General features: G+C 40.6%; 1 protein-coding gene across 1 annotated transcript; it reads right to left on the bottom strand.

Moving 5' to 3' along the window:
* Window positions 1-1,808: 1,808 nt before the first annotated feature.
* On the bottom strand, window positions 1,809-18,489 carry LOC109878974 (anoctamin-6-like). Its single transcript, XM_031798314.1, has 20 exons — window positions 18,177-18,489; window positions 12,519-12,589; window positions 11,851-11,979; window positions 10,838-10,903; window positions 9,911-10,198; window positions 9,462-9,575; window positions 9,219-9,334; window positions 8,914-9,048; window positions 8,533-8,638; window positions 8,153-8,213; window positions 7,847-7,992; window positions 7,599-7,676; window positions 7,228-7,453; window positions 6,688-6,857; window positions 6,265-6,362; window positions 5,052-5,182; window positions 4,374-4,579; window positions 3,927-4,132; window positions 3,736-3,841; window positions 1,809-3,589 (listed from the first exon to the last, which is right to left on the bottom strand). The coding sequence occupies exons 1-20, from the start codon at window positions 18,268-18,270 to the stop codon at window positions 3,374-3,376; spliced, it is 2,763 nt and encodes a 920-aa protein (XP_031654174.1). The 5' UTR covers window positions 18,271-18,489; the 3' UTR covers window positions 1,809-3,373.
* Between the last annotated feature and the right edge of the window lie 1,634 nt (window positions 18,490-20,123).

Genomic DNA, 20,123 nt, shown 5'->3' with positions numbered 1-20,123 from the left:
GTTCTGGCACCGTGTTATGCGGTGGAATGCACAGTGTCTCCAGTGCGCATTTCTATCCCGGTGCGCTCTATTCCAGCTCCTCGCATTTGTCGGGCTAGAATGGACATCCAGCAAGGAAGGAGGGTGCCGGCTCTGCGTACTGTGAGTCTGCACAGCCCTGTGCGTCCTGTGCCAAGTATAAACATCCAGCCAGGATGGGTTGTGTCAGCTCTACACTCCAGATCTTCAGTACGCCTCCACAGCTCAGTACGTCCTGTGCCTGCTCCCCGCACTCGCCCGGAGGTGCGTGTCCCGAGCCCAGTACCAGTGCCAACACCACGCACCAGGCTTCCTGTGCGTCTCCAGAGCCCTGTACGCCCTGTTCCTCTTTCCCGCACTCGCCCTGAGGTGCGTGTCCTCAGCCCGGTACCACCAGTGCCAGTACCACGCACCAGGCCTCCATTGCGTCTCCAGGGTCCAGTACTCCCTGTTCCTGCTCCTCGCACTCGCCCTGAGGTGCGTGTCCCCAGCCCGGTATCACCAGTGCCGGCACCACGCACCAGGCCTATAGTGTGCCTCGGCAGTCCAGTAAGCCCTGTTCCTCCTCCCCGCACTCTCCATGAGGTGCGTGTCCCCAGCCCGGTAACACCAGTGCCGGCACCACGCACCAGGCCTACAGTGCACCTCGCCAGTTCAGAGCGTCCGGCGACAGTACCCAGTCCAGAGCGTCCAGGCGACAGTACCCAGTCCAGAGCGTCCAGGCGACAGTACCGAGTTCAGAGTGTCCGGCGACAGTACTCAGTCCAGAGCGACCAGGCGACAGTACCCAGTCCAGAGCGTCCGGCAACAGTACCCAGTCCAGAGCGTCCGGCGACAGTCTACAGACCGGAACCTCCTACGACGGGCCGCAGACCGGAACCTCCTACGACGGGTCACAGTCCGGAACCTACCACGACGGGTCACAGTCCGGAACCTACCACGACGGGTCACAGTCCGGAACCTACCACGACGGGTCACAGTCCGGATCTGCCAGAGTCTCCCTCCAGTCCGGATCTGCCAGAGTCTCCCTCCAGTCCGGATCTGCCAGAGTCTCCCTCCAGTCCGGATCTGCCAGAATCTCCCTCCAATCCAGAGGCGCCACTCACTCCAGACTCGACCATCAGTCCAGTGGCATCCTCTAGTCCGTGGTCGGCGGTGAGGGTTCCTGCTCCAGAGACATTAAGTAAGTGTGCCGAGCCAGAACCGCCACCTCGGAGTTATGCCCACCCAGACCCTCATATATAGGCTTAGGTGTGCGGCCGGGAGTCCGCACCTTTGGGGGGTCTGGGTGCACTTGTTTATATATAGCGTCACATTCGTTTTTGTTGTTTTGTATAGTTTGTTTAGTATTTCTTCGTTAATAAATAGAAGATTGTATTCACATCACGCTTCGCCTTGGTCTCCTCCATTCAACGAACGTGACAGAGAGGTTATATAAGAGGTTAGTCTATGGCGATAGACTTCTATCAAAATGCTTAAAATCAAATACATATGTCAAAAATGTTAATGTAAATACTTGAGGTGACCATGAGTTTGTATGGAAGCCCGTTCCCGCCACCAAAAAATAAAATCTGACTCAAGAGTTATGACATAGTAAGTCATAATTATATGATGGTAAGTCATTATTATGAGATACATTCAGGCGATATAAATCCAATGTACACTTTGCATCAGGCCCTCAACTTAAGATAGACTAGGATATGCATAAGGTTATCACACATTGTGTGTGTGTAAGAAAGAGAGATTGTGGTGATATTGTTCAATATTAATGTATTGAAAAGTTTTGTTGATGTGAGTTGGTGCCTGTTTGATGACATCTGGTTGACATCAGATTTAATTAATATGTACAAAACATTAGGAACACCTTCTTGATATTGAATAGCACTCCCTTTTGCCCTCAGAACAGCCTCAATTTGTTGGGTCATGGACTCTACAAGGTGTCGAAAGCGTTCCACAGGGATGCTGGCCCATGTTGACTTCAATGCTTTCCACAGTTGTGTCAAGTTGGCTGGATGTCCTTTGGGTGATGCACCATTCTTGATACACGCGGGAAACTGTTGAGCGTGAAAAACCTTGTAGCGTTGAAGTTCTTGACACTCAAACCAATGCACCTGGCACCTACTACCATACCCCATTCAAAGGCACTTCAATCTTTTGTCTTGCCCATTCACCCTCTGAATGGCATACATACAGAATCCATGACTCAATAAAAATCTTTCTTTAACCTGTCTCTTCCCCTTCATCTACACTGATTGAAGTGGAAGATAAATAAGGAATCATAGCTTTCACCTGGATTCACCTGGTCATGGAAATATGTTTTGTACACTCAGTGTAAAGCCACTGATTATTCAATACTGTAACTTAGAAATGAGTTACCCAATCAGAACCCAAAATATAAGATTGGTTTACTCTATTGTGCGTAAACAATGTAATTGTAAACAACACAGTATTGCTTCAAAACATGGTTAAAAATATAATTTGTATCTGATGGATGGTCAGTCCTGCATCCATATGTGAGTCCTTGTGTCTATGTATTTGAGATTGGTTACATTTCTCCTGCCCCATTCCTCAGCTATGGTGGGAGAAGCTTTGTTATTGTGTGAATCCCAGATTGCCCCTTTAAAAGGGGTCGACCTGCAGGACTATTCAATGTCCATAATCCAGACATTCTATCTCATAATTATGACTTTCTATCTCATAATTATACCTTAATATCTCATAACTCGTAGTCAGATATTTTTTCCTGGGTGGCGGGAACGAGCTTCCATACTTGATGGCTTGCCTGGTTCATGCAATTTGAGCTTTTGGAATTATTCCTGACTAAATCCAGCACACCTTGAGTATTATAAATGTTTGGATAGGCCTAGGCCACAAATTGTATAAAAATCTGTATGCTTTGTTTAAAGAAGAAAAGTATTGTTGTCATTCATAGTCTTCCATATGGCATTGAATCCGAATGTTAACATTACAAGACACATTAAATGTAACAGTGTATACATGTGCTGTATGTATCACTCAGGCACTGTTGTGTTCCTACCAGAAGTGTCTAAGTTAAGACCTCCAAAAAATGTCATCATTGTAACAATACAAGACACATTAAATGTAACAGTGTACATGTAACAATCAGTGACATAAAAGTGTTAAATATGCAATTGATCCAGAGATCTGAGCAACAGAGCTGAGCTTCATGGCTGGTTTGGTTGGTCATAGTCCCCACCAAGCTATTAAGCTACTAATAATATTAATTCATATTAATTAAAGTTATTAAAACATGTATTGAATACATCTTTAACTGCTCAACAATACTTGTCCTGACAAAGGCAGGACTCTCTCTTCTCTGACAAAGCTTCAGAGATTAAAAGTAAAGGTCCATAATCTCCTCCTCCTTGTCCTCATTGTGTTTAAGTATCTTATCACCGACAGGCTTTAAGCGTTTGGTCACCAGTTTGAGGTTGGTCTCGTGAAGGATGACCTGGCTCAAGTACTTCTCTCGTTTGATCTGTTCCCTCACTGTGTAAGGCACGTCCGGGATCACGTAGGACAGAACGAACTTGGTCAGGTATACAATGTGCTGAGGAGACAAGGGTATAAGGGTCGGAAGGAGGGAAAACATTATTAGGATTTCTTGAAAGGCTAGAAAATGTCCATCTGGCATTAGACTACACTGTAGAAAGAAAAATCAGGTCAAAGCAACGTTTCAGAGAAATTTCTACTCACCTCTACAACTATTATGAAAGCCATCTTGGCAGCTATCACATGCCAGTAGTAGATACTGTATTCATATTGTCTGTGGTGTCCTGGTGGGTATCTGAAATCTCGATATCTAAAGTATGACAGAGAGACTGCATGAAATATTTCTATGTCTAACACGATTTCATTGAAACCCATCTCATATACATTCACATTACCTGCAGGTGGTGCTGTTATTGAACCAGTAAGGTGTTTGCAAGGGCTGGCTCTTGTTGGAGAAGTCCTGGATGTCGAACACAGAGAGCGTGTTGTTGATGTAGCCCTGCATGGTGTGACTGGAATGGTCTCCATAGGGATACACAGAGAAAGACCAGTAGTAAACCAATCGTGGGATCATGTCTGATGTGAAGGCAATGATCATGGCCTGGCAGAGAGACAAGGAGGACAAGGAGGACAAGGAGGAGACAGTGCACTTTAAACTGGTGCTCATCATAATAGATGATCTAAGAATGTCACTACATCAGCATGGTAACAATCAAATCATATGACTGACATCCAGTGATGGGATTATGCAATGGAGAATAAACCAAGATAAATACATCATCTTAAAAAATATATGTATGTTTCATAATACTTCATAATCCAATGGAGGAGCCATCACTCACATTTGATGCCACAGCCAAGATGGCGACACCTTGGAGAATGGGTTGCCACGCCCCGATGTCTTGGGCCTTTTCTGGAACCATGCGGCGGAACTGGGTGATGATCTTCCAGGCGTCCACCCGGATCTCAAAGAGGTTATTGACCAGAGCCAGGACAGGAGCCAGGGGGAAGGAGGCCACAAACAGAGTCACAAAACCAAACTGGATCACTGTAGGAAAAAGCCACGCAGACACAAAGCCACATCACTGCACTATAATAGTAGCTGATAGGCTAGCTATGGGGCAACCTGATACTGTGATAGTAGCTGATAGGCTAGCTAGGGGCAACCTGATACTGTGATAGTATTAGGTTCCCCTCTAGCTAGCCTATGATAGTTAGTAGCTGATAGGCTAGCTAGGGGGGAATCTGATACCATGATAGTAGCTAGGGGGGATTTGCATCATATAGCTTATGTCCATCCAATCCTTCTAGATTAAGTAAATGCCTTGGGGATAGGTGGGTTCTGGACAGAGTCCAAAGAAATAGCAGGATCAGCTTAAATAACTTCCCGAGCATACGGATATAGCTACCACCATATTGTGTCCACACCTATCCAATCCTCTCAGATCTACTGAGGTGCCAGGGGATAGGGGCTAGGGTGGGGGAGAGGGAGAGAGTTTGCCTCATTCTTCATATCTTACCCATCTCCAGGTATTCATAGAAGAGGCCCAGCTTCCCAATGGGCTGCAGCTGATAGTCCTGCTCCCAGCGAGGAATCACCTTTTCAGACCCCACACGTGTGCAGTAGCGGAATATCAAATTCTTCATCCACCTGATGATGAGAAACATGTCAATCGCAGAATCATGATGCTTATAACAAGGTAATAGAGCTCGCCAGCTTGTAGTCCTAAAAAACGGAAATTAGTTAACATTTTCTAAGGGGAAAATCCTAAAAAACTTTAAAAAATTGCATTTCCTATGGGGAAAATGAATAGGGAAAGAATGGGGTTTTGGGATAAATGCCGAAAATAAGGTCTGAGGTTGAAATAGGATTATGAGATATTATATGTTTTGTCCAATGAGATAATATCAGTCAGTTAACATGACCTTAATGAATTATGAAGCCTTTATGTGCATTATGTTTTTGTTTTGATTACATAAATGCTTTAAAAATCACAAAAAGCGATGTTAGCTGATGAAGATGATCTCATAGAACAAAACGTATAAGATCTCCTAAGCCTGTGTTTTTGGCATTTATCCAGAAACCAAACAAAAAAACATTCATTTCCCCACAGGCTTTGGCCAATAAGCCATGGTGTAGTTAGTCTCCGTTAGTGCCTACAAAAAGACGCCTTTATGATTGCTCTCTGAATCAGATGATAATGATGTCTGAATACAGATACACTTGAAGATAAGGGGGTATTCCATTTTGAGTTGGGATGGAATAAACCATTGAACCAACCCAGATCCAATGTAACTGGGAAACTTTACGGTTGCTGGGCTCCTAGAGAGCTGATGTGGTTGGCCATTTTGTTCTTCCATTGAACCAACCCTGATCCAATGTAACTGGGAAACTTTATGGTTGCTGGGCTCCTAGAGAGCTGATGTGGTTGGCCATTTTGTTCTTCCATTGAACTAACCCTGATCCAATGTAACTGGGAAACTTTATGGTTGCTGGGCTCCTAGAGAGCTGATGTGGTTGGCCATTTTGTTCTTCCATTGAACTAACCCTGATCCAATGTAACTGGTAAACTTTACGTTTGCTGGGCTCCTAGAGAGCTGATGTGGTTGGCCATTTTGTTCTTCCATTGAACCAACCCTGATCCAATGTAACTGGGAAACTTTACGGTTGCTGGGCTCCTAGAGAGCTGATGTGGTTGGCCATTTTGTTCTTGCATTGAACCAAAAACTTACGGCAGCAACACCTCCTGAATGTTATTCCAGATGGCTTTACCGCCCATGATGACAGTAAGCTGGGTTGTCAATTCAATCAGGCATCCTCCTGGATCACACTGGTAAGGATAAGACACAAACAATGCATCAACCAATGTCGGCCATCTTGTAGTATTACATGATTAAGCACCTCCATTCAAACAACTTGTATTTAGTGGAACATTTCCAGGTTCATTCATTTTAAATATGAAGGTCTCTTTTAGTCAAACACAAAGGCCACAGAATTCAACAGCTAAAATTTGGCAACGAAGTTAGAACACAAGCGAAGTGGAAAAGCAAAACACTGTCATACTGTGTTATCACATATTCTGTACCAAGCACCAAGCTCCAATCAACTGAGCCTTCAATCAACTGATCTTTCAGTCAACTGATAGGCGTACGTACCTCCTCATTCCTGTACTTGCCCAGCAGGTAAACAGGTTGCCCAGGGTAACCAACCACTTTCCCTTTGGCAAAAGCAATGTAGAAGCAGGAGGAGTAGTAGTTGACAAACTGGAACAGGAACATCTTCAGAGTCAGACTGTTCTCATAATCCGTCTTGGTCCTTGGTAGCTCTTTAAAATGAAGTAAGGTATCTTCTCAGTCTCATCAAAAAAAAATCAGGCTTAAATCAAGCTTTTGCTGTGTCGATATTCTGCAAGTGACTCTGGATAAGGACATCAGCTAATGGCTATTGTGGTGGTGCTAATTTCTGTATAAATCTGTTGGCATACATATATTTGGATTACTTCAGACCTATTGGCGTGCAATATTTACTCATACCATGATATAATTGCAGAATGTTTGGGGCACTGCATAAACCTTGCTACGGCATATTTGAGTGAATATTAGCCCTTGTCTGAAAGCAGTTTGAGAAACACCATAGTTCTGTATAGCAAACAACATATTTCCTGTTTGACATTGTTTGACATTGGGGCGTCTCACCAAAGTCAGTGATCCAGATGGCAACCCTCTCATACAGGATGTTGAGCACCATGATTACTACGAAGCTGATGACAGAAGCAGTGACAGAGGTGGCCATTTGGGCGGTCACATACTCCTTAAACGGTTCGAGCTCCTTTAGGTCAGACTGGAGTCTCGTCGAAAATGAGAAGAACACTGCCAGTCGGTATACGATGATGGCCACCACTGATGCTAGGATCAACACAATCTGAACACAAGCGCAAACACAAGAATTGGAGGGGTCAGACCTGAATCAAAGGTTAGGGTTATATAAAACATGTTTTGCTGTTGGAGTGCATATGAATTGGCCTATTCAGAACAAGATAACAGTAGAGAAATCCAAAAGTTTTTACCCAGAATAAGACAGTCCCAATTCCTAAAGACACTCTTATACACCGTCCACAGGCTGTATAAGGTACTTTCTCTTTTGCCTAAATGAAGAATAACATGTTTTAGAATTAAGTAATGATACAGGTAATATTGTCCTTTTAAAACAAGTATATAACATTACTATCATCGGTTGTGGAGTGTTCTTCTAGCCTCCTGAGTCTGACGCTATGGAATCACCATAGGGACTGTGTGACGATCACATCTTCCTTACCCGTGTGACAGGGTTGATTCTCTCATGGTTACACTTGGCCTCATACTCGGGACGAGGTTGCTCCTCCTGCTCCAGGAACTCCACGGTGTCCCACTCATACTCCAGCTCTGCCTGGTAGCGCTTCCAGAACTCCAGAAACACGGTCACTAGAACCAGGATGGGAACAAGAGTGTAAAGCTTTATTTTACTTGCCTGGTCCTAGACTGTAGCATGTGCTGAGGAAAACTCTAATATCGATAAAATAATGCCGTTTATGAAACCTCTACATTTGAACATTTGGTAAGTTTAATAAATTAAATGACTCACCCCAAATGGCCATAAAGACAGCAAACACGAGCGTCCCATAGTTATCAAATATGCACAGTTTCTGAGGAAGGCAAGGTCTCATGAAGTACTTCGCTTTTCACATAATTTTTCTCTCCATCCATGACTCTTTTTAAATATATACGAAAACAAACCCTGTTCAAAAAGGTTTCATATGACTTGTAGCATGTCTCATGGGCCAAAGAGTCTAAGAAAACAGTCTGACATAAAAAGCATTGGCAAATAGAATTTTAAGGGACTCACTATGCATATAAGTCACTTTCATAATCATAATCACTCTGAATTGACCATGTGAGTGAATGAGAAAAAACCTGTACAGCCATGGACTGGAATTAGTGAACCCTAATATTTGCAATACTTACTTTAGAAGATTCACAGGTGCTGTTGAGCCTCCAGTATGTGCACTCCTTATCACACTGCGGACACATCACAATATTTCCTCCAATCAAAGGGTCGCACACCTCTTTGCTGTCCAATAAATGAACAGAGCAGATGGGTTAAACTTCACCAAAAACTCAACAACAAAATGCAACAAAGTTGTTAATCATTGGGTTTTCACACTGTTAGCGTGTCAGGGAACAGCATGGAAGGAACATCAAGCAACTTATATTTACTCTACTTAACCTTGTGTCCTGTCCTGCACTAATTGATCTTAATCTGATATACACTAGATTTAGCAACTTGTAATATATTTATATGGTGTTGTGGGTTTCTGAAGTACTTTCTTTGAGTTTTAAACTTACCTCCAGGTGCTTGTTTCTTGAGTCGTGTACCCATAAATGAAACAGCCAAGTCCAACAATAGCAGCGAGGGCGAGCATGGCTGTATAGAAGCCCAGCCAAGCAAAGTAAATGCCAATCTTCTCCCCATAATACTTTCTGTGAGAAAATGAAAGAAAATATTATTTCCCTCCCTTATTTGCTATAATTACAATGATTAGGCCTCCAAGCAAATTCTGTTCGGAAGAATAATTTTCAACCTCTTATTAAACTAAAGCAGTGATGTGCATGCAATGTGCATTTTTGCAAAAGTAGATTAAAGTATGAACCTTATGAGATCAAGTGGCTGCATCTTATAGAAACTTTTAGGGTGAGCCCACTCGTTATACAGGAGGTATCTCTCATTGGGGCATTCATCTTCCTTCGACCTGACGTTGAATCTGCACTAAAGTAAGTTCACAGAAAACAAAACTAAAAAGTCCATAAAAACACTGCTCAGTCTTTTCACAGATTGATTGGTGTTTAATGTACTATGTTGTCAGTTACTAGTGCCACCCTTCACCGCCACTCACATCATGTAAGGGATAAGCAGCCTTGTACACCCCCCCATCGAGCAGCTTGGTGACACCAAACTTCTTGATGTTCCCTCGCACCTCATAGGGGGCTCGGCTGAGGATGTAGTAGGCCTGAGGAGGAAGACCAACCATTCTGTTATCATTGAAGTGTAAAGAAAAGAGCATTAACACTGTGTTTTAAGTATAGGTACATTGATATTTTTGTAGTGCAAGGGCTGAATAACCTATCTAAGTGGTCTACCGACCAAATATCTTCCGATACCATTTAGCAGCATCAGAAACCTGAGATGCTTAATCTACCGAAAGAAAGTCAATGAGGTGACTGCTTTTTAGTGATTTATTTTTCATCTCTATCAAAATCTAGTGCGCTGCTACATCTTTAACTTCTTATTGGTTGACTTTGGGGTTTATGTCCCATGATGAGGTAAAGAAAGCAGTGCACTTGCCATTCTACTCCTCATGGACGGGGTGAAGAAGAGGTCCCGGTCCTTCACGTAGAAGTACTCCAGTCTGTCCTTCTCGAATGGGGCAGTGAAGTACTCCGTCTCCTTCGCTATGAGGTCCTCGCTGGGGTAGAAGTGTTTGGTGATACAACTGAGGAAGTTGAAGGGCGAGGAAGTGGTGCACAGGTCATTGGGCTGAATGGGCATCTTGATGTGGAGAACCTCGGCGTAGGTACACAGCATGTCCCAGGGCATGTGCACCTTGACGAACAACAGCTTCTCATCCACCACCTTGTTGAAATGATGAAGATAAAACAACAAGATAAGGCAGCCCTTTTCATTTCAACTAAATATATTACAACTTCAGTAATCCCCTAAAGGGAAATTAAGAAGATATTGCCATGATCCTAAATGACATCCTCCACATAAAACAAGTACTAAAACATCACATTAATCTAATGTAATGCTTTATTATCTACAAAATCAGAAGTTGGCTCTGTGTTTATCAATGTTAACTCATTGATCCTGTTCCATAAAATACCACTAAAGTTTGCCAATAATTGGTCAACTACACAAATAATTGAATTGGTGCCATACTTTTCCACTCCAATTCAATCTCTACCCTTTCTGAGGAAATAGTTGGCTGTTTAAAAGGAAAACTTTGTAAAACAACTGTGTCTGCCATCTAAAATGCAGCCAAAAACAAGATCCACAAGGTCACTTAAATAAGCAGCATGATAATAAAACTGTGTAACAAAAACAAACATTAGGTGTTTCTCTACCATTTAAGACCAAACGAATGTAAGATACTAAATATTGTTTCCACCCAATCGTCCCTGAAGATCTACACACTCAACCCCACTCTGCAAGCTAACAGCAGAGTAAATACGTAAAGCCAGTCCTTGTAGAATGCATTATGTGGCCACTCACAGATCTGGCAGCCTCTAGTTCCATCCCCATTTTCATCAAGCTGGCCTCAAAGTACTCTCTCCGTTGCTAGGGAAGAGAATACAGGATGTTAAATCAATGGATCCCTTGTTTGTAACACTGTCCCTTCTGTTTCCCTATTGGATGAGATCCAATCTGTTTCCCTATTGGATGAGATCCAATCTGTTTCTCTTATTACTGTTGTAATGAAAAGTGCTTTACAAATGTTAAATGTAATATCTAATACATTATTACATTATTACTATTAACCCATCTTAACTGTGGTTGTGTATAATAAATAATTAATGAAAAGTGTCATTATATTGACTGATTTCCCCTCGATGGATAGCAATGCATTGACTGATTTCAACAATGTATGAAACTGACTACATCTATATGGGAATTGTGTGTACGATACAAGACTTCTGATAAAACCACGTCAAATAAATAAAAGCTCATTGGTCAATCAAAATACATTGCTACTACATACGTCTGTATGCTTCTGTTTAGTGCATCCACAATACTTGTAAAGAATTGTAAATACAGTATATATATATGTAAATGACCTCATATTAATCATAGGGATACCTTAGATCTGACACACAGTGACTGAAGCAAAGAAAAACTCCCTGTACAAATATTCAGAGTCAATATTCTGGGTGTACAATGAGAAAGCGTTGTGTGAATGCCTTAGGTCCTGGCATAATATAACACAAGCTTCTATGACGGAACATAACACTGATTCCTACAAGTTAACATCCTTGATGGAATGCGGCTTCAGTAACTTGTTTCATAGATAATACAGTACTCCTCTTAAGCTATAAGAAATCACATTTAGATTCACATATTCCTCAAAACTATGCTTACATTGTGAAACTGCATTTCATTTCAAACATGCTTTTTCACAGCACAGTAGGAATACTGTTTTTAACTTCTGTCAGACAGAAACCTGCTGACCATGTTGAATGTGAATAAGGATGCTTAGACTCACAATCTGCCACCAGAAATGCACTTACTTTACGTTTCTGGAACGTTCTATTCTTGTCGATCTCCTTCATGTCCTCATCTTCATAGACTAAGACAAAGTCGATCCGTCTAACCCCATCATTGAAGAACAGAGAGTCAGATTTGCCGTTGAACTCAGCCTGTGGGCAAAAACAACAGGCGATATCTGGTAGCTCCACAGTGATATCTGGTAGCTCCACAGCCTCAAACTCAAACTCTTCTTCTTCCATGATATCATACATGTCCTTTAACAAGAGAGGGACTGATAGACAGCCTCACTGTGCTTGTACGAGACCCTACTAGACAACGTCTTTCTCAACTGACATCAGACGTAGATGGGAGAGAGAGGGAAGAGTCTACAACGGCAAAAGGTGACACACCTTTTTTTGTTCCATGAATAATAACAGTCCACATTTGAATTGGCATCAAACATAGACCTCTCTTGTAATTACAGAGATTTGGCACATTGATTCATGCATTTTCTGCATATGAAAATACAAAAGTGAATCAATCCACATCCCTCTTGGTGAAATACATGCAAGAACAAGCCATGTTATACAAATATGGTATTAATTGTAAAGTTATTCATTGGCAGATCAAACTAATACTACCAAAGCTATGAGTACTAATCATTTTCATAGTACAGAAATGTTATACAATTCAAAGGGTTGAGACTCACCTTCTCCACTTTGGGCACTGATGCCCCCTCAGGTATAGTCTCATAGGTTGGCAAAAACTCCTGAGAATAGACTGCCCCCCCCCAAAAAAAAAAACATGTATTAAAGACATGAGAGACATGCATGACAAGATCTTGATGGAGATTTGACTCTTCTTAACCACCATCTTTTGTAAGACTCTGACAAGGCCCAGCAGATACACATTATCAGATTTACTGAGCATATGCACCAGTGCAAAGTACTCACATCTTTATTTCAGAGGGGAATATAATACCAAAGTAAAGCACATTCAACAACCCACATTAAATTGTGTTTATTCAGTTAAATGTGACATTTTATTGTGTCTGATACTACATTCATACGTTACACTACAGATGCCATTCCATCAGGAACACTTCTAAACGTCCCATGGTAGAAAGTACTATGGAAACCTAATGTAACTGGAATCAGATGGTGTTTGGAAAACATTACCCCTAGTAACGCCCTGGAAAAGACTGTAAATGTTCAAACTCAGATACTCCATGATGGAATAGTTTGTTTATGTCTCTTAGGCAAATACCTCCATTCGACAAGTTGATAGCAACTGTGCTAATAAAACTGTGCTGAAAACATTATTTTAAAATCTTCCAATGTTATTGAATTGAAGCATGCCTGATGTACTTCACTTGACTTGCTTGTATGTAATATCTCTCACTTTTTTTGGCATGCAGATCTTTTGAAGTTACCAGAAATACTTAGATACTTGCATACTGCATGCCATGTGTCATGTATTTCTCCAAGTTTGACTGTGAACATATGAGACACAATACAATATTTAACTTCAGCAAAACCATCTAGCTATGTGATTTATACAGGCAACCCTTTCCCCCTGTAGAGTGCTTCCCTAGGAACAGACCTGCTACACTGAGCCTGCTTGTACTGATGCTAGACCAGGTGAAAGCCTGTGTTTACTAGCTCATGGTAGAAAGACAGACTGATGAAGCACCAGCACTTGTTGGAAGCACTTTCAAAGTACTTTGTTAAATGGAGAGAGTACAAAACACACTAAATGGATGTGGATGTTTTTCAGGCCCTTCCCTCATTACATATATATAACCTGAAACTACAATTATTATCAATTAATTATCTATTAAGGAAAACCTGCCTGATCCCAGAGAATTGATACATTGTAGGAGAGTGGGAGTCCACATTGGGCCAATAATAGGTTCGTTTTTTGAATTTAGACTGGGGTAGGGGAAAGCTGTGCAGTCAGCCATAGGCTATGACTGAAATCTGGCATCTGTGAATGTAATCAGTGCAGTTGTTAGGCCTATGCCTATCTATTGCTATGTCCTCCAGTGTGATCAAGGAATACTTATATATTCCAGAGACCTTAATACAACAACTAGCGACTTAGTCAAGTAAGTCACTGTAATGGCTAAGGCCTTAGCCTGACAACCACAGATATCCCAAAATTCGCTGCACTTGTGTCAAAAATGGGATGGGGCATCCTTCATGGTAAACACTGAGACCATCGAAGGTGTGCCTGTGCATAAGGAAGGCTACATTCTTCTGCCCTTTTCTTTTGCGATAAAATATATCGTATGGCGAAAGATAATGGAATGCACGTGAATTTACCGTAGTCCTCTATCATTCCCATCTCTATCTCCGTGTCGCCCTCCAATTCTGTTTCAGACAGATAATCATTTTAAAAATGTTGTACCCGTCCTCACTCATTTTAATAAATCTGTCGCATATCACAAGTCATCAATGGTTAAACGTGGAGGGTTGTCTGGAAAATCTTACCGCGGGAATAACGCATCGTGTAAATTACTGCCAATGAGCTACATTTGTTTAAAAATTCCCACTTTATCTGTCAACATTGTTTCAAAAGAAAAAAACGCTGCATGCTTTTCAGAACAAATTCTAATTTCAAAGACTGGGTGGGGTAGTCCTATACGGACTATTTGCACTTTAGGAGGAGGGTTTTTGAGTAGTCTCTCTAGATGTACCGGTTCCCTCTCACCAGCCTTTGAGCGAGTTGGCAGCTTTGTTATGCCCACAAACTGTCTGAATAGCATTCGTTAGGCCCGTAGTGTAGTTGTCGTTTTCCGAATTCCATATGAAGTGAATGATTCTGATTGGGAAATGTCATTATTGCATTTGCTGGTTATTATTAACCAGTGGGCCCGTGAGTGTCCTCAAAGAGCTTTAGGGTCCTGAAAAGGCAGGGACAAAGCAAACAAATTGAACATAACAGTACAATCAAAATATCTCATATTTAATTGAAGGATTGTTTGACATCCATATTGTGGAATTTCATATATTGAGTGTTGACAATAAATATAGGGCACATATTTTACTCTTAAAATGTGACCCCTTGTTATCTGTTTTGTTCCCAACCAAATTCCCTGTCAGATACTGTTCCCTATACTGTTCCATATTAGATAGACCTACGGTTCCCCCACCATACTGTTTCCCATTAGATAAGTTCAGTTATTTTGGCATTAATACGTGTCACATATCAGTTTGAAAACAATGTAAAGCAAATATACACTACCAGTAACAAGCTTAGAAACAAGCTTAGAAATGTCCTTGTTTTTAAAGAAAAGCTATTTTTTTTGTCCGTTAAAATAACATCATATTGATCAGAAATACAGTGTAGGCATTGTTAATGTTGTAAATGACTATTGTAGCTGGAAACATAGGGGTACAGAGGCCCATTATCAGCAACCATCACTCCTGTGTTCCAATGGCACGTTGTGTTAGCTAATCCAAGTTTATCATTTTAAAAGGCTAATTGATCATTAGAAAACCCTTTTGCAATTATGTTAGCACAGCTGAAAACTGTTGTCTGATTAAAGAAGCAATAAAACTGTCCTTCTTTAGACTAGTTGAGTATCTGGAGCATCAGCATTTGTGGGTTCGGTTACAAGCTCAAAATGACCAGAAACAAATAACTTTCTTCTGAAACTCGTCAGTCCATTCTTGTTCTAAGAAATGAAGGCTATTCCATGCGAGAAATTGCCAAGAAACTGAAGATCTCGTACAACGCTAGAAGGGGCAATTACTTAAAAGAGAAAATAATGGATTAGTTTAAAAATAATAAATGGCTTAAAACGACCAATATATATTCCACTTACAGTCAAGAGGGTGGAACACTATGATGCATAAAATTCAAGCTTGTTGGGAAAATATTTTCGATATCCCAATACCATGGCATCAGGTTCATGAACTGATATACAAAACAACAATTGACCAGTGGTGGAAAAAGTACCCAATTTTCATACATGAGTAAAAGTAAAGATACACTAATAGATCATGACTCAAGTAAATGTGAAAGTCACCCAGTAAATATCTACTTGAGTAAAAGTCTAAAAGTATTCGGTTTTAAATATACTTAAGTATCAAATGTAATTGCTAAAATATACTTAAGCATCAAAAGTAAAAGTACAAATCATTTCAAATTATTTTTATTAAGCAAACCAGAAGACCCATTTTTTTTGAAAGCCAGGGGCACACGCCAACATTCAGACATTATTTACTAACAAAGCATGTGTGTTTAGTGAGTCAGCCAGATCAGAGGCAGTAGGGGTGACCAGGGATGTTCTCTTGATAAGCTCGTGAATTGGACCCTTTTCCTGTCCTGCTTAGCATTCAAAATGTAACGAGTACTTTTGGGTGTCAGGGAAAATGTATGGAGTAAAAAGTAAATCGTTTTCTTTAGGAATGTAGTGAAGTAAAAGTAAAAGTAGTCAAAAAATATAAATAGTTTAGTAAAGTACAGATACCCCAAAAAACTACTTGAGTAGTATTTTTTACATAAGTACTTTACACCACTGCAACTGAGCATCAATCCATTATTTTCCATTTAAGCTATTATAGGAATTTCTCGCCACAAAAAGAATGCTCTGTATATTGGGCATCAAACAGTCAGCCCTGTGCAGACTCTGCCATGTGGAAACAGAATCAAAGAGTATCTCTTTTGGTACTGTCCATCGGTGGCTTGTTTTTGGAGTCCAGGAATGGTATGTTATGTCATCATATCAGGGCACGGTTTGACCTACAAACTGCATTTTGGGGGGATTTGAAGGACCACAGTCAGTCAATAGGAAATATCATTGTGCTGTTGGGTAAAATGTTTATTTTGGGGTCAATTGCAGCAGAAATATTGAATATGGGGAGTTTCAAGTCCCTAGTGAGACACCGTGGGAGAATGGAGAGATGTAGCAAGAGGAAATGGTAGAATTATGATTTACTGGGAAAGCTGGGTTGATCTGTGGCTGTCTAAAGGTTTGAATTAATGAGTGTGGAAATAAATACATACACACATGCACAGTACAAAGGTTTGAGGTTCTCCAATCAGGGGTGAGGGTGGGGATGTGATTATTGTATGTTTTGTGTTTAGTTATTTATGTTTTGTATTTTGGTTTAATGCTGTGAGTGGTGTCTGTACTGGTCCTGGTGGTTATCGGTGTGCTTGCTTCCATGCCCTCCTTTGGTCCAGGGAAGTGGCTTCGCCCTTCAGGCCTCTTGGGGCAGGTGGGGGCGAGCGCACACACTGACCAGAGCACCCACTGATGGGAGCAGCCATTGGTATTGTCATTGCATTGTTGTTTTAATATATATATATATATATATATATATATATATATATATATATATATATATATATATATAGTGTTTAACATACACATCCAAAATGTATGAATAAAAAACTGTAATATTTTACACACACATGAAGGTACCCACCCATAAGCAATGATTTCTGATTATTTTATTTTTTAACACAAATGTGACAAATTGGTGGATATAGCATTTTGGAAATAAACTCTAAAAGAACTATAAAGTAATGATCTAGTTATTAACAAACTGCCCGAAGATCCCGACGATCGAAGGATATTTGACTGTGTGGGAAAGTGGGTGCGAACATTGGGCCAATAATAGTAGGGGCAAGCTGTGCAGCCAGCCATAGGCTATGACTGAAATCTTGCATCTGTGAATCAGTGTGGTTGTTAGCCTATGCTATGTCCACCAGTGTGATAAAGGAATATTTATGTATTCCAGCGACCTTAGTACAAGAACTAGCGACCTCGTCAAATGAGTCTGACTGATTGGTGTAATGCTAGTCTGAGCACCACAGATATTCAGGTACGAGTCCCGGTCACGACACCCCAAATTCGCTGCATTGTATGAAGTTGTATGGAGCACCCTTCATGGTAAACACTGAGAGCATCGAAGGTGTGCCTGTGCATGAGTGACCTTGGACTGACAATCGCAGAAACAGTTTGAGTCCAAGCTAATTTACTACAATTTTACTGATGATAATGAAGTGTATGATAACATATAGTGTAGGGTATATTGAGGCAGATAGATAGCGGCAGACAAAAAAAGATAACTGAGTTGAGCATTCCTCAGCTAAGCAGAACCCTCTCATTACAGAGGGCAATGTTGGTGCCAAAAGTCAATACTGTTATTGCATACTTTTTAAAGTTTGAAATAACAAAGGAGAAAATATACAAGGGACACAACAAAATAGAATTTGAGCAAATAAAATAAAATGTTGGTTCGTGATAGGCGGAAACGATTAGGTTACAGAGGAAGGCTACATTATCCTGCCCTTTTGCCTTGCAATTAATTCTCTCCCGTTGCAAAAGATAATGAAATCCACGTTAACTCACCAACTTCCATTCCCATCTTTATCTCCGTCTCGCCCTCCAATTTTATCTCGGACAAAAAATCTATTTCAAGAATGTTGTCCACACTCTCATTCATCTCAAATATGTCACATAGTACAACAAGTCATCAACGGTTAAACCTGGATAGCAAAATGTCACGGCGGAATTAACGCATCATGTAAGATCACTACCAATGAGCTGCATGTATTCCAAAAGTTCCCACTTTATTTCTCAACGTCGTTTCAAAAGAAAAAACATTGCATGCCTTTTAGATCAAGTTCAAACTTGAGAGAATGGGTGGGGTAGTCCTATACGTACTATGGGTACTTTATGAGGAGATTTTTTAGAAGTCTCAGACAGGCGGGTTTCCTCCCACAATATTGTTACCAAAACATTGTAGGTCTGCCATTTCCGAGTTCAGTTTTTGAGCGACTTAGCAGGACGTGCAGCTTTGTTATGCCCATATAATTACGGTCTGAATAATTGACTGTGTATATATACAGTATATATATATATAATATATATATATATATATATATACACATATACACAGTCAAATATAAATATATGCAATGAATGATTCTCATTGGGAAATGTTATTATTGCATTTGCTGGTTATTAATAGGTCTGTGATTCTCAACCAGGGGGCCCCTGGGGGGCATCAAAGAGCTTAGGGGTCTTGAAAAAGCAGTGGTAAAACGAACGAAATGAACATAACAGTAGGAAGGCCAAAATACCTCACATTTAACTGAACAATCGTTTGACATCCATTAATATATTGTGCAATTTCATGTATTGAGAAACCCGAACACTGCTCTTGCCAGTATCACTGCTCGTTATTAAGTACGTAGGCAAGGCCTGCGTTAGAGCTTTTTCAAAAAAATTAAAAAGCTCTGACGAAGGCCTTGAGGCCGATACGTAAAGCTTAATAAAGAGCATTGATACTAGCAAGAGCAGTGTGCGGGTTTCTTCTTTTTTTCTCATATTGTTAAACTATTACCATGCACCTGCAACAAAGACCGCTCAGATGTGCGAGTGCCTTTTGAATTTTATATCTTGAGTGTTGACAATGAATATCGAGCACATCTTGTTATCTGTTCTGTTCCCAACCAAATTCCCTGTCAGATACTTACATTTTTTAAAATATATATATATATATATATATTTCACCTTTATTTAACCAGATAGGCCAGTTGAGAACAAGTTCTCATTTACAACTACGACCTGGCCAAGATAAAGCAAAGCAGTGCAACAAAAATAACAACACAGAGTTACACATGGGATAAACAAACGTACAATATAACTCAATAGAAAAATCTGTGTGAAAATGTAATAAGATTAGGGAGGTAAGGCAATAAATAGGCCATAGTGGCCATTTATTTACAATTTAGCATTAACACTGGAGTGATAGATGTGCAGATGATGATGTGCAAGTAGGGATACTGGGGTGCAAAAGAGCAAAAACAAATAACAATATGGGGATGAGGTAGTTGGGTGAGCTATTTACAGATGGGTTGTGTACAGGTGCAGTGATTGGTAACCTGTTCCATATACTGTTCCTTATTAGATAGACCTACTGTTCCCCGCTCCATATTTGATGTACCTACTGTTCTCCACCATACGGTTTCCCATTAGATAATCACAGTGTTCGCAGATACTTTACTTCCCCATCTTTGCTTCCTATCAGATACTGATACCCCATCAGATAGGTTTGGGTCAACTGTTCCTTATACTGTTCCCTATCAAAAAGATACTGTTCCCCATCATAATAGTGCCCATACAAATATTGTTATAACCTTTCTTATCAGAATACAGAGTATAGCCACGATGACAAATTGAAATGAAAGCAAATACAATATTTGTCGAAATACATTATTTATATGATAAAATGAAAAATATTTAATATTGAACGCGTCATATGCTGCACATTGATTGCGCACATTTTCAACA

The sequence above is a fragment of the Oncorhynchus kisutch genome, linkage group LG19 (assembly GCF_002021735.2).
Source record: "Oncorhynchus kisutch isolate 150728-3 linkage group LG19, Okis_V2, whole genome shotgun sequence".
Taxonomy (NCBI): Eukaryota; Metazoa; Chordata; class Actinopteri; order Salmoniformes; family Salmonidae; genus Oncorhynchus; species Oncorhynchus kisutch.
This window is presented reverse-complemented; position numbering and strand designations above follow the sequence as displayed.

Bases quoted from the DNA above. Each gene is read 5' to 3' on its own strand.
- LOC109878974 (XM_031798314.1), bottom strand. From the start codon at position 18,270: ATGAATGAGAGTGTGGACAACATTCTTGAAATAGATTTTTTGTCCGAG. The intron at 9,576-9,910 runs GCAAGTGCACTG...CTTCCTCCTCAG, and splicing joins CGTCCATGAGGAGTAGAATG to GCCTACTACATCCTCAGCCG. The intron at 8,639-8,913 runs GTAAGTTTAAAA...TTTATTGGACAG, and splicing joins CAAGAAACAAGCACCTGGAG to CAAAGAGGTGTGCGACCCTT.